At 37.0% G+C, this 21,089-nt stretch overlaps 9 protein-coding genes across 9 annotated transcripts; 7 read left to right on the top strand and 2 right to left on the bottom strand.

Annotated features, from left to right (window-relative positions):
• Positions 1-608: 608 nt before the first annotated feature.
• CBG01167 lies at positions 609-2,224 on the bottom strand (the record flags this gene model as incomplete). Its single annotated transcript, XM_002635894.1, has 4 exons — positions 609-923; positions 1,078-1,320; positions 1,364-1,549; positions 1,916-2,224. The coding sequence occupies 4 exons, from the start codon at positions 2,222-2,224 to the stop codon at positions 609-611; spliced, it is 1,053 nt and encodes a 350-aa protein (XP_002635940.1).
• A 283-nt stretch (positions 2,225-2,507) lies between these two features.
• Positions 2,508-4,284, bottom strand: CBG01168 (the record flags this gene model as incomplete). Its single annotated transcript, XM_002635895.1, has 4 exons — positions 2,508-2,777; positions 3,426-3,671; positions 3,735-3,896; positions 3,970-4,284. 4 exons carry the CDS (start codon positions 4,282-4,284, stop codon positions 2,508-2,510), a joined length of 993 nt encoding a protein of 330 aa, XP_002635941.1.
• A 1,788-nt stretch (positions 4,285-6,072) lies between these two features.
• Positions 6,073-8,204, top strand: CBG26966 (the record flags this gene model as incomplete). Its single annotated transcript, XM_045236984.1, has 3 exons — positions 6,073-6,382; positions 6,432-6,616; positions 7,959-8,204. 3 exons carry the CDS (start codon positions 6,073-6,075, stop codon positions 8,202-8,204), a joined length of 741 nt encoding a protein of 246 aa, XP_045097985.1.
• Positions 8,205-9,048: 844 nt separating this feature from the next.
• CBG01169 lies at positions 9,049-9,828 on the top strand (the record flags this gene model as incomplete). The annotated part of the gene is made up of 2 exons (XM_002635896.1): positions 9,049-9,358; positions 9,614-9,828. The coding sequence occupies 2 exons, from the start codon at positions 9,049-9,051 to the stop codon at positions 9,826-9,828; spliced, it is 525 nt and encodes a 174-aa protein (XP_002635942.1).
• A 1,762-nt stretch (positions 9,829-11,590) lies between these two features.
• CBG25147 lies at positions 11,591-13,387 on the top strand (the record flags this gene model as incomplete). The annotated part of the gene is made up of 4 exons (XM_045236983.1): positions 11,591-11,906; positions 11,950-12,134; positions 12,177-12,407; positions 13,055-13,387. 4 exons carry the CDS (start codon positions 11,591-11,593, stop codon positions 13,385-13,387), a joined length of 1,065 nt encoding a protein of 354 aa, XP_045091758.1.
• Positions 13,388-13,697: 310 nt separating this feature from the next.
• Positions 13,698-14,882, top strand: CBG01170 (the record flags this gene model as incomplete). Its single annotated transcript, XM_002635898.1, has 5 exons — positions 13,698-13,886; positions 13,939-14,190; positions 14,238-14,456; positions 14,502-14,672; positions 14,715-14,882. The coding sequence occupies 5 exons, from the start codon at positions 13,698-13,700 to the stop codon at positions 14,880-14,882; spliced, it is 999 nt and encodes a 332-aa protein (XP_002635944.1).
• A 313-nt stretch (positions 14,883-15,195) lies between these two features.
• On the top strand, positions 15,196-15,467 carry CBG01171 (the record flags this gene model as incomplete). Its single annotated transcript, XM_002635899.1, has 2 exons — positions 15,196-15,388; positions 15,427-15,467. 2 exons carry the CDS (start codon positions 15,196-15,198, stop codon positions 15,465-15,467), a joined length of 234 nt encoding a protein of 77 aa, XP_002635945.1.
• A 1,365-nt stretch (positions 15,468-16,832) lies between these two features.
• On the top strand, positions 16,833-18,393 carry CBG01172 (the record flags this gene model as incomplete). The annotated part of the gene is made up of 3 exons (XM_045236982.1): positions 16,833-17,021; positions 17,681-17,966; positions 18,356-18,393. 3 exons carry the CDS (start codon positions 16,833-16,835, stop codon positions 18,391-18,393), a joined length of 513 nt encoding a protein of 170 aa, XP_045091759.1.
• A 981-nt stretch (positions 18,394-19,374) lies between these two features.
• Positions 19,375-20,738, top strand: CBG26967 (the record flags this gene model as incomplete). The annotated part of the gene is made up of 4 exons (XM_045236980.1): positions 19,375-19,542; positions 19,589-19,690; positions 19,734-19,903; positions 20,588-20,738. 4 exons carry the CDS (start codon positions 19,375-19,377, stop codon positions 20,736-20,738), a joined length of 591 nt encoding a protein of 196 aa, XP_045097986.1.
• Between the last annotated feature and the right edge of the window lie 351 nt (positions 20,739-21,089).

Here is a 21,089-nt window from a genome sequence, read left to right as displayed (position 1 = left end):
GTTTTAGAACCACGATGTTTTCAACCCGCGACTTTACAGAACCGTGATACTACGTCTTAGAACTGCGAGGTTTTAGAACCTGGACGTTCCAGTACCATAATGTTTTATAACCGCGACGCTTTACGACAATGGCTTTTCAAAACCACAACGTTTCAAAACCGCGACGTTTTAAAACAATTATGCTTCAGAACCATGACGTTTTAGAATTACTAAGTTTCCGAACCGCGACATTTTAAAACAGCGACGTTTCAGGACCTTGACGTTTTAGAACCATTATGTTTCACGATTGCGACGTTTTAGAACCACGACGTTTTAGAAACACAATGTCTTAGAACAGCGACGTTTCAGAACTGTGAAGTTTTAGAACCACAGCGTTTTAGAACAACGATGTTTTAGAACCGCGAAGTTGCGGAACCATGACTCTTCAGAAACGCGAAGTAATAGAACTCTGAAATTGCAGAATGGTTGCAAAACTGTCAAGAAAACTAGTATAAAGGAGTAGAAAACCCCAAAAAACTTTTTTTAGTGCGAATTAAGTTTGCTGGGCACAATTCTAAACACGTTCATTCATATTTACATTTATATACAAGAAATTTGTTTCCAAAAACTCAATATGTTATTTGATGAGACACCATTATCACACTATCATGTCTCAATTGTGTCTTTGGCACATGCGACACAAAGCTATTCCGCCTTGATTCCATAGCTGGTGTCGTTTTGTAACTTAATTTCATACAAAAAATCTCCATACAAACTTCTCGATATGATCTATGAATGAGCAACATGATGATAGTGGATGCCAACCCGTGAAAGGATATCATAATGAAGCAAACGTTGTTGATGGCTTGGTTATATTCACGGAAGTATACGGAATACGCCACGTAGATCAGAGGAACTATCAGAATAACAAGTGGGGTGTACATCTGAAAATAATGCTTCTTGGGATTACTGTAGCAAGGCTGTGCTTGTAGCAGGCTTGTAGTGGCCCTAGAAGCTTTTGAGTGGCTGAGCTTATTCCTAGCAACCCCAACCGCGGCCGAACGCAGCTTCTGACAGCTTTAACTGCAACTACAGTACCTGCACATGTAACGCGTTTAGAAACTTTCGCTGGATTCTCAAAGTGGTTTTGGATAAATGAATTTTTCTAGCCATACACTTGGTATTGAATGCCAAAAGAAAAATAAATATTACGCATTCTCCAATAATGAAAAGAATCATTAGCATCACTGAGATGAAAGCATATGCAGCATTTGTAGAAAGCACAAAAACTGGACCATTTGTTATCCAGAATGGAAGATTGGTTGAAGACTCGGAGAGTTCCTGAAAAAAGAATTCCATTTTAGGTTATAAAAATTTTATCTACGTTATGCACGACTTCCACAGCATATGCTTGATCTGGAATGTTGAGATAAGGAGGGATGAAAAATAGAAAGCATAAAATGTAGTTAATAAGAAGAAATGGAATTCGGGAATACTTCCAGAAGGAATTTTCAGCGAAGAGTACGAAAAATCGATTCTCGAAAATCCCGAGAACGGAAATGCCAACAACTGAAAGCCGCTTTTTATCACACTGGACACAGGTCTTTCTTTCAGGCTGATGTCAAATAAAACATGCCCAGAGTCAGTAGTGAGAGACGCAGACAGTTAGAGTGTTTGTCTGTCTGTACGCTGGCCAGCAGCGGTCAGAAAAACGGGTTTATCTTGAAAACGAGACTTCAAGATTTTGTCAACAGCAAAGATGATCAGCGTCCAATTTTAAACAAAATGATACTAATTTTAAAAATTTTCCAAAAAAATGTTTTAAAAGCTTTTTTGTGTGCTGAAAAAAATCTTCCTTGTTGCCAACCCTAGTTATGTCTACGTATGCTAGTTGGTCAAAAAATTGAATCTGAAAGAAACTAGGCCCAACCCTACCTGCAAAAATAGACACAACCAAATAAACCTGTGCAGCCGTTGTTACCCCAAGCTCTCTCAAAAGACCCAAAGGATACCCAGCCATAGCTGGAAACAAGACGAATGGAGTGGTAAATAAGCTAATGGTTAAGTCTAATGACGAACTCCAGAAGTGTAAATTGAACATGCTCCGTTTAACTGACTTCATAGCTTCCGGAGTTTTCCAAAGAATTATATAGACCCCAAATATATGAACGGGTATTTCGATACAAGTCATTACATGAAGACTTGTAGAGAGAAATTTTGGCGTGTACAAGTAGGTGAAATTCATATTGGTGGTCAGTAGGAAATGAAAAATTCTTGTCAAGACGTTGAGTGTTGGCGAGACAAACGCTATTAGCGGAATCGGTAATAATCGGTGTGACTTTATTACACCTTTTCGATTCTTGGTGCTCAATTATGCTTGTTTTTCTAGTGTTTAATTTCAGGAGTTGGAGCCTAAAAAGATTATCTCTCTGCTGATGCGAGAGTTGTTTTTATTTTTGGTTGCTTTGGTCACTGGAAGATCCTATGAAAACAAAACGATTCTCAGATTTATTCAATCTAAAAAAGCTTCAAGCAGTTATTGCCACATGGGACACAAAACTTGGACGTCTTGATTCCAACACAGATGTTGTCCTAAAATGAGCTTTAAACCGGAATAATGAAATACAAGCGTCTCGATACGGCTTATGAATCAGTAACATGATTATGGTAGATGCCAATCCATGCAAGGAAATCAGAATAAAGGAAATGTTGGTAGCTGCTTGATTGAATATTTGGAAGCCAATGGAGCAGGCAACGTATATCAACGGGGCAATGAGAATGATAAGCGGGGTGAACATCTGAAATCTTGTTTCCACAAAAATTTGTCACTTCAAAAAATTTCAGTTTAGGCCGGTTTTTTGTATGAACAACACTATTTTTTCCATTGTAACTGTGTAATTTGAAGTTATTCAGCTAGTTTCAGATTTTTCCAGGCTTAGCACCAAAAAAATAGACAAAAAATATGCAAAAAATGATATAAACTGAAATTTTCAAAAAATTATGAAAAGTGTTCAAAGTTCGAAATTTTAATAAAAACGGTCACAAAACTAGAAAAAATTGGTAAACCTTAACTTAGTCCACATTTTTACCTATGCCCCCCCCCCTTTTTGACTTGACTAGGTAAATGCTAGACCATTTCTAGTTCATAAACTTTGGTGGTCTAGAAAACACATAGAGTGAGTCTTACTCATATGACGCCAATAAATATTTTTTCAAAAAACCACTACAACACTTCGAAAGAACGAACTGCACCCAGTTTAGTGGTTCGAAAGTTCGACATTCACCTAATGTGTTTCAAAGGCCATTCACCGTGGTGGCCTAGAAAAATCGACTTGAAAAAATTAGGCCGCCATGCAAAACTGCCTAGAACACACAATGTACCCTTTATGACGTACCCTATCTGTGTAGTTACTGAGCACAACATAACAGCTAAATAATAAGTTTACCTGCGCATGTATCGCATTTAGAAACTTGTGCTGCATTTTCAGGGTGGTCTTGGATAATGTCATTTTCTTGGCAAGGCACTTCATATATATTTTTAGGGAGAAAATAAAGAATAGAATTTCTATGACTATCGTAATAGTGATAATGAAAACCGAAGCAAAGGAATAAGTTGCGTCAATGGTTAACACGAAAACTGGACCATATGTTATCCATGAAGGAAGAGGTTCTGATGAATGTTCCGAGAGTTTCTGAACTTTTATTTTTGAAAAAATTTCAAAGAGAAGCAACACCTTTAATACGAATTTTCGAGCCATATCCTGATTTGGAATATCCAGGTACGGTGGCATAAAAAAGAGAAGACATGCGAGGTAGTTGATTACAAAAAATGGGATCCGTATATACTTCCAAATTGTGTTGTCAGCCATAAGAACGTAAAAACGGTTCTCGAAAATTCCAAGTACAGCGATGCCAACAACTGAAAATTTACAGTTTCTTTTTCTTTTGTGCAGCCACGCTGTTGTAAACTCCGCAGAGGACCAAAAAAAACACACCAGCAAATAAAGAAACCGCGAAGTAGATTTGAGTGGGTACATCTACCCCGAACCATTCTAATAGTCCCATCGGATATCCAGAAATGGTTGGAAACAGTATTAATGGAGTGATCAGCAAGCTTATGGTCAAATCTAACGACATACACCAAAAATGCATGTTGAACATGCTCCATTTCACGGATTTCATTGCTTCTGGCGTTTTCGCCAAAATCATATAGACCCCAAGAATATGGACCGGTATTTCGAAGCAAGTCATTATATGAAGAGTAGTTGATAGAAACTGTGGCGTGTGAAAATAGGAGTAGCTCATTTCGCAAAGTGGAGAATGGCTAGAATGGCTACCACAGAAATATGAGGTTTGATTGAATGTGTGATGTCGACAAACTCGATCTAATTTGGTGACACTTTTATGGCGTTTGGTGTTCAATCACCTAGTTTTATTACTGGTCGATTGGTTTCGTTGAGCTGTGAGGTTTTTTCTGGGAAAGCGAAAATTTGGACTATTATTTTCTCAGATTTCCAGTCATCTTTGGAATAGGATTTCGAACCGTCTGATGAATGAAAGCTCGGCTGTCAAGTTTCAGGTTACTTCGAAACTTTTGTAAGGTGTGAAACACTTTTAAAAACAGATATACAGTGGCGAGAAGTGGTGAGGAGAATTTTTTTTCGAAGATTCACGACTTTGTTCAAAATGGCTCAATTGACTTGAAAATTTGCATAAGAATAGCTGTAAAATCCAAAAACATAAAAATCGGTTTTTTGAAAATTTTTCATTTTTAGAATTTTCAGAGCAGCTTCAGATGTAACAGGGGTCAGAGAATCCAAAAAAAACTTTTTTACAGAAATTTTACTGGCTTTGATTTTAGATGTCAAATGATTTTCAGTACCCAAATATGCACGAAAAAAATTTTTAGGAATTTTCGGAGTCGGGCTCTCGAGTTATGATGCTCAGAGCACAAAAGGTATGTGTCGGCATTTTTGCCATAACTCAGCAGAAAATGTATTTTTGATCCTCAAAATTTCACAAATGATGTGTTTTGAGTTGGTTATCAGTTTTAGGTTAAAAAATTTTTAATTGTGGAAATTTTTTTTCACCTCTAGGGATTTTTTTGGATTCTTGGACCACTTTCACATCTGAAACTGCTCTGAAAATTCTAAAAATGAAAAGTTTTCAAAAAACCGATTTTTATGTTTTTCATTGAAAACTTTGAAATCACAAAATTCTTTGGAAAGTTCTATTTTTTCAGCGGATTTGCCGATTTCTGACAGGAATTCTTTTTTGGCCAGTTTCATACACAAGGGAACCTCACCACCTTGTAAACCGATTTTGATGAAAATTTCAGGATTCAGTATCAAAATTCTTTTTTTTCAGTGCAAAAACGTTGATTTTCAAAAACCATTTTCTCAACTTCTAGGACGTTTCAGAGCATGAAATGTGTTGTGCTATATTAGAATTTAATGAAGTTAAATACATATTTAAGACGTTTTCTCGGAAAATGAAAACGGAAAACGGAAAATGATTTTTGGAAAAATTTGAAAAAAAAATTCCGTTAATTGGCTAGGAGATTTTCTCGTCTTTTGGAGAAATTTTTTCGAAAAATGAGTGATAATGGTAAACCGGAAAGTTGATATATTTCTTGATTGCATACTTTTCAGTATTTAGTCATGGTCCGTATAGACCACGATGAAACTTCCAAACTTTCCAGGGATTGAGAACTTAAATTTTTTTTGAAAAACTAGAAACTTAAAAAATTCCGTAAGTACAAAGTTTTCAATCTAGGTTGTTTTATACCCTCTGAAATTTTTAAAGTGGACGGAGAAGGTCGAAATAAGACATTTTTAGACTCCCACTTTCATCACTTTATTTTATATATTTCAGAAACCTTTCTGTTAATTTTCGGTCTAAAAAATTCGTGACTGAACCTCGGTTCTATGGCACAAATGTTTGTCATATATTTTTTTGGATTTCTGACCAACGCCAATTTTTCTTCTTCCTTCTCAAAATTACACCCCGTCATAATTGGTTTTTTATCGAATTCCCAGAACCAAAATTTTCCACTTTACTCTCTTTAGCCTTTTGCTCTCAACAGAGACTCAAATGGAAACCTCTTATTTTGCGACTCCAAAATTTTTATCAATTTCTCTTCATGTTATTTCGATTCTAGCACTTCCTCTTCAAATGTTCGGTGCCTACTGTATCATTTGGAGAAGTCCACATTCCATGAGATCCGTAAAATGGGCAATGCTAAATTTACATATTTGGAGTGTTTTATTAGATTGGGCAATTACTATCCTCATCATTCCATTTGTTTTATTCCCAGCAGTTGCCGGATTTGCTTTAGGATTCTTGAATTTGCTAGGTGTTCCTTTAAAATTTCAGTGTTATATTACTGCCGTGCTACTTTGTAGTGAGTGTTTGTCATACTACGAAAAAAACGAATGCAATTTCTTTTGCAGCTGTGAATGTCGCCGTTTTTACCTTGTTCGAAAATCGGTATCAACTGATGTTTGGAAGAGAAACTTTTTGGGAAGAAATAAGAAAACAGCTACTTGCTGTGAACTATGTCTTAGCGTTTTTGTATCCTCTGCCTTCATTTTTTCGCTACCCAGAGCAGACATCCGCGTTGGCAATGGTTCTAGAGGTACATGAAAACTTCAAGTTTCAAAATTTTGATTTTATTTTCTCGAAAGGAGTAGGGACATGAAAAATATGTATTTCTCTGAAATTTGCTCATACCGTATACCCTGTATTTGAAGGTCCGGAGTCCGAACCTTCAACTCTTCGTGGGCATTCCAAAGTGGCAATTTAATTAAGGGTCTCTTCAATTAAAGGGAAAACTTCTATTTTTTTTCTGAGCTTGCGGAGGAGGGCACTTTTATTAGAGGGACATCGTTTATCGGTTAAATTTTGCCAATTACTCTCAATTTCACTTTGAAAAAATAACATCGAATGATAAAAAAAAACTGACACAACAAAATTTTCTTCTCCGGACCGCAACATTTCGCTTCTACGATAGTTTAGTAGAAATGCACGATGAATAGAGGGAGCACTTCTTTTTTCGTGGAATCTCTGTGGGGGCACTTCAATAAGAGGGGCCCTGCAGTACCAGGGGCATTTCTAGTACCGCTTCTACGTTATAAACCCCTCGAGAAGTTGAACTTCTGAACTCCTGAAATGGTCCCCACGGTGTTTTTTTAGCACATAAAGTAAATGCTCTCTAACGCTAATACCGTAGTTAAGCGCGCTGAGTATCGATCAGACTTGTTCAAATCAGGAAATCGGGATTCCCGTTTTCCCGGTTTTCCCGAAATTAAAAAAAAATTACGGTTTTCCCGAAAATTATTTTTTCCCGACAGGAATTTTCCCGAATTTTTTTCCCGTGAATTTTTCCCGACAGGAATGTTCTCGAAAATTTTTTTCGGGAATTTTTCCCGACGGGAAATTTCCCGAAGAAAAATTTCACGGAATTCCGGGAAAAACGGGAAATTTTCCAGTCATTGTTTTTTAGATTTCTCAAATGTTCAACTATTTTTTGCTTTTTTAATAGTTTATCAAGCAAATGCATTGGACGATTTTGAGAAACTTGAAGAAATCGACAAATCACAACATAAATTGAGAAAAACAGGTAAAAATTCACTGAAAAACCAACTTACCGATTTTTCCCGATTTTCCCGGAAATTCCCGAATAATAATGTCGGGAAAAAATTCGAACAAAATTTCCCGAAAATATTTTTCGGGAAATTTTTTCGAGAACCCGATTTCTTGAAAATTAATTTCGGGAAAATTTTCGGGAACAGGAATTCCCGAAAAAATTTCCCCGAACAAGTATGTCATCAAAAAAAAAAAACTGAAACTGAACTTCTAAGTCGCTACACAGGTGTGCCTGCATTCCATCAAAAAAATGCGCGAGTTCAAAATTATTTTTTTTAACGTTCCGGAAAAAACACCGTGGTTCCCCCATCCTTTAAAAACCCTCATTTCAGAGTCTTCCTCCTCTTCCTAATACCCTTTTATACCATCAAATCACTGTGTACGCCATTGAACTTCGCTTCTTTGTAATCTCCATTATATTCATTATTGGAATGCTGGGTATGGAAATTTTGACACTGGCTACTGTAACTTGTATAAAAATGAGGTCTGATGTTCATAAAACTCGAGTTTCTCATAGAACTTTAAACATGCAACACGCGATTTTGAAAGCATTCGCAATTCGGGTAACGAATCCGTAGCTTGACCAAATAAAGAAGAATATTGCAAACCATTGCAATTTCAACAAATTTTCTAATTCCGATCACTTATATTTGTTCAACAATCATTTTCAATTATCACAACCAGTCAGCTAATAATTTTTGTTTTTTGATCTTTGCTCTACATGGACCAATATCGACTAGTATCATGTTATGGACGCACAAACCTTATCGAGATGTTTGCTCAAAATTGTTGAATTTTAAAAAGTCTGAAGTTATGAGAGGAACTCAGTTGAATGCTCAATTGAACTCCTTCAGACATTCGTGATTGTTTGAACAATGAAAATTTTCTTCATTCTGAAAATCTCAAATTATCAGACTTGAAATGAAAAACAACATTTCAGGAATAATTCCTCAGAAAATCTCTTAATCAACATTGACCAAGTTTATCTCAATTCATGTGAGAGATATCAAAAAGTCGTCCACTGACATAATGTAGCTCATATTATAAGGAATATTCTATCAGTTAATTATAATTTGATACCTTTTACCAGAGCCGCGAATATTTGGATCAAAGTTGACAGAGATCTTATTTCTCCTGATTCTGAAATTCATTTCCACTAATTTGCCAAATTCATGATAACCCTGATTTCATTATTATGAAAACAGCAATCTACCATTATTATTTTTTTCTGAAAACAAAAAACATTTTGTCCTCATTATCATTATAAATCATATACCTTTCGTCTCGCTATCATGACGCTGTGAAATTTTTAAAAAAGTTTGTTATCATTACTCATATTTCGTTCTATCTACATCATGCATATCTTATTAGTCATCAAAAAAAGCTAAAAGTTTTATCTTTGTATTTTTGAGACAGCTAAAAATGAACGATTCCTATTTTTCTACTCCCGAATTCATTTCAATTTCCCTTCACATAATTTCAATTCTCGCATTACCTCTACAAATTTTTGGCGCCTACTGTATCGTATGGCGCAGTCCGAGCACTATGAAATCCGTGAAATGGAGCATGTTGAATTTACATTTTTGGAGTGTGATGCTGGATTGGTCCATCACAATTCTTATCGTTCCTGTTGTACTATTTCCAGCAGCGGCTGGTTTTGGGCTTGGATTACTTGATAAGCTTGGAATATCTCTACAGTACCAGTGCACACTTTTTACTGCAATCATTTGGAGTGAGTTTTTAAGAAGTTACGTATGCATTTCAAAAATTTTCTTACAAAACTAGCCAGAAATCAATTGTCTAGCTGAATTATGAAACGAGTTATGCGCCTTCGAAGTTGGCGAGAGCACAGAGAAACGAGAGTGTCTGCGTCTCTCACCTCTAAACTTCAAATGACGATATCTCGGTCCCGAATAAATGACAATATTTTTAGTTCGGTTTAGGAAGGAAAACACGGAAAAAACTGGAAAAAAATGGAAAGTTGCAGGTGTGTTAGTTGCAACTGTTACCGTATTCGAAAGTCGATATAATCTAATGTATGGACGGGAAACTTTATGGGCCAAGTTTCGATATCCACTGCTGGCTGCCAATTGGATTTCTGCGTTTTTCTATCCATTACCAGCGTTTTTGGCATTTCCAGAGCAAGCTGAAGCATTGAAAGTTGTAATGGAAGTTAGTTTGGAAACTAAGACTCATAAATAACCAAAAGCTAATTGCAGACCCTTCCTCCACTGCCCGACTACATTCTTGAACATCATATTGTTGTCTATATGACAGATCTTCATTTTTTTCATAATCCCGATGACCATCATGACAGTAATCCTGGTAACTGAAATGACTGTAATTGGGAAGCTAATGCATTCAGCAACGCATTCAGTTGCTAAGAAATGTAAAATGTCCCAAAAGACGATAGCATTACAAAAGGCGATTCTTAGAGGACTGCTCATTCAGGTACCTTTTTTTTAAATTTGAAATTTTCGAAAATACGAAGTTCGTTTTTGACGAGAAAAATTGAAAATTTTTTTTGATCCGCTTGAAATTTCCCACAAAACCAGCTAAAAATCAACTTTCTAGCTGAATTTTGAACAAATTCAAATTGCGAGAGCGCAGAGAAACGAGAGTGTCTGCTTCTCTAAAGAATTTTAGAATTTTAGAATTTTAGAATTTTAGAATTTTAGAATTTTAGAATTTTAGAATTTTAGAATTTTAGAATTTTAGAATTTCAGAATTTTAGAATTTTAGAATTTTAGAATTTTAGAATTTTAGAATTTTAGAATTTTAGAATTTTAGAATTTTAGAATTTTAGAATTTTAGAATTTTAGAATTTTAGAATTTTAGAATTTTAGAATTTTAGAATTTTAGAATTTTAGAATTTTAGAATTTTAGAATTTTAGAATTTTAGAATTTTAGAATTTTAGAATTTTAGAATTTTAGAAACCCCAAACTTTGAAGCGCTGTATTTCAGCTCTAAATGATCCGTTTTGTATGGTTTTTGGAGCGTTTTGAAGAGGAAAACTAGAAGAATCTTATCTTTAAAGTTTCGAAAAAACATCTTTCCCCTAAAATACTGGGCCCACAAGCTGAACTGCTAGAGTAGTTTACATGAACTAAAATTCGAGAAATATACTTTCAAAATTTTTTTTGAATTGTAAAACTCTTTTTTTTCAGACTCTTACAGTAGCCGCAAACTTCATGATCCCAATTGTCTACATTTCATCATCTATTGCTTTTAATTATCATAACCAAACCGCGAACAACTTTTGTTTTTTGATCTTCTCTCTACACGGCCTAACTTCCACTAGTATTATGTTATGGAGCCACAAACCCTATCGAGCAGTCTGTCTGAAAATTTTGAAAATCGAGAGACCATCTGAGAAAAATTGTTCAAGATATATTAATGTTGTAAACTTTCATTCTAATGCGACTAGTTTTCATATACTGTCATAGACGTTTTTTTTCGATTTTAATATTTAATGAAGTTGAAATGTTTTTTCAGCTGGATATTTTTATGAGCTCATTCATCTTAAATAAAGTATGTTGGCTCCAAAGTCAGCAGTTGATTGGATTCAATCTATGTAATTAAAAGTTGAACGCGTTTCTTCAAAATTGGCTATCTTTGTGTTTTCTGATATTGGTTGCCACCGGTTGATTGAATTTGATTACCTAAAATGCTTTTCCAGAGACATCAAATTCATAGAGATCAAATTTGCCTGTGAATGAATCTAAAATCCTGTTATTCATCGAAAACTTGCAAAAATTAGTATTGTTCTTCCTTTTTTCTTGCTAATGATGATTCTTGGCTCGTCTAATTGCTGAATAACACATACCTCGTTTTTGTTTTCTTTTTTCTTTTCTTTTTTTTGTTTTCTTGTGTTCTCTGTCAGACAAGATTTCAAAAAACTTCCTTTTGCTCTACAACGTTACTCAGTGTCAGTTCTCAAAACATTTTCAGCAAATCTCATCAATGGACACTAGCCTCTCCTACCTTCACACTCCCCAATTCCTGAACACGGTTCTTGATACCATGACCTTTTTCGAGATACCCATACACATTCTCGGGGTGTACTGTATACTGTGTAAAACTCCGGACTCTATGAAGTCGGTAAAATGGAGCATGTTCAATTTGCTCATCTGGAGTCTTATCCTGGATCTCGGAATCAGTGTACTGACGTCTCCGTTCCTGCTGTTCCCAACGTTCTCTGGATATCCTCTAGGGATTCTAAAGTATATCGGAGTGTCTACAGAAATTCAGACTTACAGTATTGTGATGGTTTATGCAAGTGAGTTGGACTTTCGTTTTCTGAACCTTAATTCAAATTTCAGTGGTCGGCACAGCAATCCTAACTTTGTTTGAAAACCGCTACTTCCTAATGTTCGCTCGGTATCATGCCTGGAAAAACTATCGGATCAAGTTCCTTATCATCAACTACTTCCTGGCTTCTTGTTTCTTCATTCCCGCGTATTTTGCGATTCCAGAACAAACTGAAGCGTTGCGAAAAGTGTTCGAGGTTTGATCCAATTCTTTTCAGTCCAATTTAAGAAGTTTTCAGGTTCTCCCCCAATTACCTGATGTCATTTTAAACGCACCGTTGTTCGTGCTAGCCAACGATTTGGGTTTAGTCTTACTTTCCGTGCTTTTCATGACGATTTTGTTAGTTTCTGAAATTGGAATTCTCGCATTACTACTGTATTTGAATATGAAGAAAAGAACGAGACGGATGGCTACGTCACAGTATACGCTGAATTTGCAGAAGAAGTTTCTACGGTCAATATATTTGCAGGTGAGGAAAAAAGGCAGGTGTTAATTTTTATAGGGACATTTATTGACCGCTGGTCATTAGTCTATCAGTTGCCAATTAAGAACGATAATGACTTTTGGCTGGCTTAGGGGTTAGGGTCCCGAAAACTTCTAGGGGTCTCTGAATAAATAAGGGGCCCAAAGGAACTCATATTGGACCCAAACTCTTCAGAGACCCGAATAAACCCATTAGGGACCTGAAAGAACTCATAACAGATACAAAGGAACCTGTGAAGGGCCCAATGCAACCCATAAGAGACCAAAAAATCCATAAGGGACCTAAAGGAACAAGCGCGCGGCTTTTTGGTTGTGGTTTTTCTGGAATATATTAGATTTTGCGGCCTAGCGTCCCCTGAAGTTTTTAGGCGGTTGAGTTTATTTCTGAGCTGCTGGCTGAACTGAACGGACGGTTCGGTCCGCTGTAGCCTACCCAAGACACAAGGTGCGGTCGGACGCGACCTGATTGTCCACAGTTTTGATGACAGTGGGTCCCTTATTCTTTATCGTCCCATTTTCTGGTTCTCATTCTGTTTCACAGGGTCACTTAACTTCTTGGAGGTCCCTTGGGGGTTTTTTTGGATCTATCATTTTTTGTATGGACCTTCCAAACTATGAATCCACTATTTCCAGGTCTCCACACCATTTCTCATCCTCATCACTCCTCTTTCCTACACATTCTTCTCTGTGGTCTTTGGATTTTACAACCAAGCCGCCAACAACATGTGCACAATCTTCTTCGCACTACATGGACTTGTATCCACACTGACGTGTATTCTAATTCACAAAACGTATCGAAAGTCTTGTTTCTCATTGCTCACGTTCAATATTCTTCAAAAAGGGACCACCTCGAGTATTGTGGTCCCTAGTCGATCGAATCGAGGAACTTTTCCATCTGCCTCTGGAAATGCGAACTCGAAAGTGAAGACCCTGATTTATAGCGTTAACCAAAAAATTCGAGTTTGAGAACTATTGATTATTTTGAATAAACTTTTTACAAAAAAATTGTGAAAAAGTATTGATAAGAAGTGTTTTTCCCTCAAAGAAATGTTGCATCGCCTGTCATTAGGCTGTGTTTTGAAAATGATCATCTCCAAATCACAAAAAAAGCTCAATATCATAGTGAGTGGGCACAGACTCTGTTCTAGAGAAACAACCATTTCCAATTTCCGTGCCTGACTATACGATTGTTTTTCCTTCTTTCTGGGGCACGTGACTTCCGTTATGGCTCTGTATAAAAAACCTCATCGTACTGTAATTTATCATTCTCCCAGCCATGTTAGACGACTGGATCTATTTCCTTCTCCCTCGTATTTTTTGTGGCTTGGCCTTCACTGTGAACCCCATTTTTGTCTACCTGATTTTCACCGAGAATCAAGCAAAGTTTGGGAACTACCGGTTCCTTCTACTCTTCTTTGCAATGTTCAATTTGATATATTCGGTGGTTAATTTGATTGTTCCCTTAGTAAGTTTCCTCACTGGATGTCCCTTTTTCTAGAATCTCTAGTCATGTTCAGGACATTCACAGCTACCGTTACTGTTTCTTCCTGATCACCAGAAATGGATGGTTCGTGCAATACTCTGAGTTCAATTTCCACATGATGACTGCCCGTTGCTCCTTGGTCGCCGCCAGCTACGCCATTCTTCTCATTCACTTCATTTACCGATACCTAGCCATCCATAATTCCAGTCTCACCCGCGAAAAATTTTATTGGTACATGCTATTCTCCATCTTTGTTTGTGCTTTGTACTTTGGAGTTTGGTATGCCGTAAGTGCTTGAAGTTCTTTGGAGTAACGCTAAAGTTGCCACTCCAGATTTGCTACTTTCCGGGACAGGCCAATATGGAGATCCGAGAATACATTCGTGAGGAATTTCGAAAGATCTACGGAAACGACTCGATGGACTTTAACATTCTGGGTGCTCTTTTCAATGAGGGGTCCGATGAAACTAGATTCAGATCTTGGTTGGCTGTCTTGCTTTGGACTGGCGTCTCTACCGTATCCATCATAATGTTTTTCGCATTGGCGATTACTGTAAGTTACATTATGATAAGTATTTTTAACACAAGATGTTTACAGATAGTGACACATTTGAAGAATATGACGAGAAGCGCAAGCAAAAAGACTTCCAAGTTCCAAGTCGACCTGCTTCGAGCTCTTGTTGTCCAAACGATTATCCCCATTGTTATTAGCTTCTCTCCGTGTCTTCTCTGCTGGTATAGTCCGATGTTTGGAATTCAGTTGCCTAGGTACTTAATCCTTGTGGATTTTCGTTAGAAATTTGGTTTTAGAAGTTTCAACTACTTCGAAGCCAGCGCTTTGGGAGTCTTTGCTTTTGTGGATCCGGTGGCTATCACTTTGAGCCTTCCGATTTTTCGTAAACGAATCTTCTTAGTCTGTCGTCATCCAACTACGATGTTTACGGCGGGAAAGTCCAGTACGGACCATGCCACTCATTGAAAAAATGTTGAATTTTGATACCTGTTTGGAGAATAAACGTTTCTAAAAGCTAACTTATTTTGAAAGCGATTTTTAAGGCGGACTTCAACTCCTCTTTTAAGATGTATCCTCGGCATAGAGCGGCGCGGAACTCTTATCACTGTAACAACATGTCCTAAAAGACTTCTTAGGCGAATTTAATGAGAAACATCAAAAGAAAAATTAATTTCATAATCTAAGTGTGTCTGCATGTAGCAGTCATGGGATTCCGTTATTTTCTCTCTATAAAAACACCGCGCACAAAAACAAATCCATCTATTGAACTACATTCTTCATGGAACTCTATTGGATCTACCAGCACCTGCCAATCGCGTTCTGCATCTTCGCATTCATTGTCAACCCCATAGTCATATTTCTGATATTCTCTGAAAGATCTTCAGTGCTTGGCAATTATCGATACCTTTTGTTATACTTTGCGGTTTTCAATTTGATCTATTCGGTGGCAAATGTATTGGTTCCACTGGTACGTAGGCTTGAGCTGCCATTTTACCAAAAACAATTTCAGGATATTCACAACTATCGCTACTGTTTTCTTGTCATCATTAGCCACGGCTGGTTCATGGAACTTTTGAAGTTTCACACAAATCTACTTACCGCACGCTGCTCATTGATCGCATGCAGTTATTCCATTCTCTTGAGTCATTTTAGTTATCGATTTTTAGTGGTCTGCAATTCAGAATTTACGAGAGACCGGTTTCCTATATTCCTTTCTGGAACCTTTCTTCTGTCAATTGTATACTTCGGTATCTGGCATTTGGTGAGAAAATTGCTGGCCCCACTATTTTTGAAGTTCTAAATTTATAGCTCTGCATAACTCTCGGGAGTCCTGAAATCGAGATTCGTCAATATATTCTGGATGAGTTCCGAGAAATATTTGATAAAAATTCCATGGAAGTGAACATGTTAGGAACATTGTATTCGGTTAGATTCCTAATTTTTTTCTTCCATGATTGAAAAAATTATCTCTATTGAGGAGGGCTCCGAGTCAACCGTACTTCGGTCTTGGATAGTTGTCACTTTAGGGACTGCAATATAATTCGGATCAGTTTTGATCTATTTTTTAATCACTCATTTGGTGATAAACTTTTTCATTTTTCTAGGAAACACTGAAGTTTTCAGATAATAAAAAAACTGAACAAAATCTCAACACAGGTCAGTAAGAAATCCGCAAAATTTCAATTTGAACTTCTTCGAGCGTTAATCATCCAAGCATTTATTCCAATTGTTGTTAGCTTTTCTCCGTGTCTACTTTGCTGGTTTAGTCCAATGTTTGGATACCAATTACCAAGGTTTGACTCTAGTTACCGAGGTTTTGTGTCCCAATTTGTATTCAACCGTTTCCAGAGAATTCAAACTATATTGAGTTTATTGCCATCGGATTGTTCTCTTTTGTAGACCCAATAGCTATTATCTTGTGTGTTCCTGTTTTTCGAAAATGTTTTTATTGTAAAACTTCTGTAACTAATCATGATCAATGAATATTGAAATTCTGTATTTCTGCTTGTATTTGGTTGATGCATAAGATTCTTTCGATTTTGGCAAAATTTTAAATCAAGTTTTCTTGTTGTAATACATATACATATGAAACAAAATTTCGAGAGAACGAATACATGGTCCAGTATCAGAGGTGGGTATTGAATGATCTCCATTTATTCTTTTTTTATCGACCCTTCGAGACTGTGGTCAGCCGTGCAGCTCACAGTCGGATGCGGCGCAAAACACTTTATACTTCCCCAATAATTCAATTCCTCAAGAGGGCTTTATAGACAAAGTTAATGGCGAACATAGAAAAACATTCACATCATAATCACAATGTGACTACCTGTAGCCGTCTTGGGATTTTATCATCATCTATCCATGAAAACACCGGGAACAAAAACAGTTCTTTGTATTTAACTACGTTTGTTCTGCATGGAAATATACTGGATCTACCAGCAACTGCCAATCGCGTTCTGCATCTTCGCATTCATTGTCAACCCTATATTCATATTTCTGATATTCTCTGAAAGATCTTCAGTGCTTGGCAATTATCGATACCTTTTGTTATACTTTGCGGTTTTCAATTTGATCTATTCGGTGGCAAATGTATTGGTTCCACTGGTACGTAGGCTTGAGCTGCCATTTTACCAAAAGCAATTTCAGGATATTCATAACTATCGCTACTGTTTTCTTGTCATCATTAGCCACGGCTGGTTCATGGAACTTTCGAAGTTTCACACAAATCTACTTGCCGCACGCTGCTCATTGATCGCATGCAGTTATTCCATTCTCTTGAGTCATTTTAGTTATCGATTTTTAGTGGTCTGCAATTCAGAATTTACGAGAGACCGGTTTCCTATATTCCTTTCTGGAACCTTTCTTCTGTCAATTGTATACTTCGGTATCTGGCATTTGGTGAGAAAATTGCTGGCCCCACTATTTTTGAAGTTCTAAATTTATAGCTCTGCATAACTCTCGGGAGTCCAGAAATCGAGATTCGTCAATATATTCTGTATGAGTTTCGAGAAATTTTTAATAAAAACTCCATGGAAGTGAACATGATAGGAACATTGTATTCGGTTAGATTCTTTTAACATTTTTTGTCTAATTAAAAAACAAGGAAACTCTATCCAGGAGGGCTCCGAGTCAACCCTACTTCGGTCTTGGATAGCGGTAGCATTTTGGACTGCAATATCTTTCGGTTCAATTTTGATGTATTTCTTAATTACTCATTTGGTGAGCCATTTTTCCACTTTTCTAGTGAAATCTAACGTTTTTAGATAACTAAAAAACTGAACGAAATTTCAACACAATCTAGTAAAAAATCCGCAAAATTCCAATTCGAACTTCTTCGAGCGTTAGTTATCCAAACATTTATTCCAATTGTTGTTAGCTTTTTTCCATGTCTACTTTGCTGGTTTACTCCAATGTTTGGAATCAAGTTAGCGAGGTTTCTGGATTCTTTTATCGTTCCAATTTTGTATCCATCTTTTTCAGAGAATTCAACTATGTGGAGGTTATTGCTCTCGGGTTGTTCGCCTTCGTGGACCCGATCGCTATTATCTTGTGTGTTCCTGTTTTTCGAAAACGTTTTTATCGTAAATTTTCTGTTACTGATACTGTTTATAAGCAGTAAAAACTATGAATATCTGTGGACCAAACACAGTGTGTGTTTTTCGACAGACATTTTTAGAAAAGTTTGCAAAACGGTTAATTAAAAAAAATTTTCAAACGTTCGGTCCACTAAACTGGGCACATTGCGTTATTTCGGAGTGTCGTAGTATTTTTCGGGGGATTTTTTGAGTAATATTCACCAGATATGTTGCCTTGCCCATTCGGTTGCCTAGAATACTCAAAGGTTAGGCCACCATGTTAAAATGACATAGAAAACTTGCCTGGCGAATGTTAGGTCACTATGTTAAAATGAACTAGAAATCACAATAGGTCCGTTTTAGGTCATTTCTTGGCCACAAGAGTTGGTGACCTCGAATAATCAACTTGCGAAAGTTAGGCCATCATGTTACTACAACCTAGAAAACACACAAAGTGAATATCAGGTCATATCTAGTTCATAAAAGTTGGTGGCCTAGAAAAATCAACTTGATAAAGTTAGGTCACTCTATTCCACACATGAAACCGGAGTTTGTGATTAACGACATCCATCAGAAAAAAAAATTTAGAAATTAGGTTGACTCCATTTCCCCCTTCTCACGTCTCTCAGCATATGATTAGCTAAATGATATGTTTTTGCCCGTCGTCCAGACTTCCGCGTATTTCGAAATTGAACCTATTTTTTATATGTATTTTATGTATTGTTTTTACCATTGAATTCATAAAAACAATTTTATGAAAACAATTATCGGTTATACACATACACTCTCCAGGGAATGGTCCCAAAACTAACATTTTCCTTGATGAAGATAACACTATAATCCCTTGTCTCTAAAAAATTGGTACTAAAAATGACGAAAAACTGGATTTTTCAGTACCTACCGCTAACTTTCTGTGTTCTTGCTTTCATTGTGAATCCAATTTTTGTCTTTTTGCTATTCACTAAAATATCGAAAAATTTCGGAAATTATCGATATCTTTTGTTGTATTTTGCATCGTTCAATTTGATCTATTCTGCGACGAATGTATTGGTGCCTTTGGTAAGTAATAATTTAATGGTACCATACGTGCCGAAGAGCCGACTCCGGGCCGGCACGGGCCGTGCTCAACCGGAGTCGGCTCTTTGGCAAGTACGAATGGTACTTTTTGAACACTTTTTTAGGACACCCATACCTATCGCTACTGCTTTTTCCTGCTGCTAGGCGAGGGATGGTTCGAGGAGTTGTCGGAACTCAACACAAACATTCTTATCGCTCGCTGCTCATTAATTGTGAGCAGCTACGCGGTTCTATTAAGCCACTTCATATATCGATATCTAGTTATCCACAACTCCAGCTTTACCAAAAACCGTTTTTCATTATTTATGCTCGGCGCGTTTTTACTTTTGGTTCTCACTTTTGCGGCTTGGTTTGCGGCTAGCATAATTTTCGGAGTGGCAAACTTGGAAATTCGAGAGTACGTTGGCGAAGACTTTTTTGAAGTCTTTGGCAAAAACTCAAATGAAGTCAATATGGTAGCAGCAATGTATTCCGTTAGTTCATGAGCATTCCATATCTTTCAGAGATATATAATTTTAGGAAGGCTCTACAGAAACCACCCACCGCTCATGGAAAGCGGTTGGATGTTGGTCCTTGATATCCGGGGCCCCTGTCGTTGCGTTTTTTGTTTTTGGACGCTTGGTAAGGATAGTCCTCGACTATGTGAAATGATGAAAAAATACAGATAATTAAAAAACTCAAAGAATCGTCTTCCACGATGAGTAGTCGTACATCGAAAATTCATTTTGAACTTCTTCGAGCTCTAATCGTTCAAACGATCATTCCTATTTTTATCAGTTTCTCACCATCCATTGTTTGCTGGTTTCTGCCAATGATTGGGATCCAGATGTCACGGTAAAATCGTATTATGGCCTAACTTTTGATAGGGCAATTTTCTAGGTCATCGTAGTTGGTCGTCCAGAAGTGACCTAACATGCAATTGAAGTGTTTTTGTGGCCACCAGGGTGATTGGCCTAGAAAACACATCAGTTTCATTCTACGCCATCTCGAGGCCAGCAACTTTGGTGGCCTAGAAACTTCACGTAGAAAAAGTTAGGCCACCATGGTAAATGGCCTAAAAATAACTCACGAGGGAACCTTTTGAGTGGTCCCTCTAATTTGCTCAAACTAACTATACAGGATGAAAGAGAACGTTCGAAAATCTGTAAGATCGTTTTCAAAATCAGCTTAAAAGACCTCGGAAGTACTGAAATTTCAGTTTCAGTACCAAAAAATCCCTTTTTAATTTCAAAAATCGGCAATTTTCAAATTTGATTTTTTTCACGAATGCTAGGCAATCAAGTGAGTGTTATTAGGCCACCATATTAAATGGCGTGGAAAACGCATTAGTTGCATGTTGCGGCCATATCTAGACCATACAACTACGGTGGCCTAGAAAATTTAAAATTAGGCATTCATGATAAATGGTTTAGAAAGTACGTCAGGTAACTGTTATGCCAGTTCTGCACCCTAAAACTACGGTGGCCTAGGAAATTCATCTGCCTAAAATTAGGGCATCACTTCTTCTTTCTTTTCCAGAACCGTCAACTATTTCGAAGTCTCTGTATTCGGGTTGTTTGCGTTTGTGGACCCAGTGGCAATCGCATTATGTATTCCAGCTTTTCGAAAAAGATTGTTTTGTAAAGGGTCCCATGTTGAGCCACCCATTGCCTCGTATTCTGCGCAATGAGGAAACTCGAAAGGTAAACATTCTGTTTTTCAGAAAACAAACTTATGAATAGAGACCAAATTAGGCGGGAACGAGCGTACTCGATGAATAATTCAGATTTCCGATCCTCGAAATGTCCAGACATATCTTGTTATCATGACGCCTCATAACCTGTCTATTACTGACGTTTTCCCAGACACATGTGATCCACCAAACCATATAAAGCCACCTTTTTTCGAGTCTTATTTCATTTTGGCCTCTCAAGCATTCCTTATTTGCTTCCTTATGGATAAGCATTGGGTCTTTCAATACCTCCCGAAAATCTTCTGCGGTTTTGCTTACATCGTTAATCCTGTTTTCATCTACTTGATA

The sequence above is a fragment of the Caenorhabditis briggsae genome (genome assembly GCF_000004555.2).
Source record: "Caenorhabditis briggsae complete genome, chrV, whole genome shotgun sequence".
Classification (NCBI taxonomy): Eukaryota; Metazoa; Nematoda; class Chromadorea; order Rhabditida; family Rhabditidae; genus Caenorhabditis; species Caenorhabditis briggsae.
This window is presented reverse-complemented; position numbering and strand designations above follow the sequence as displayed.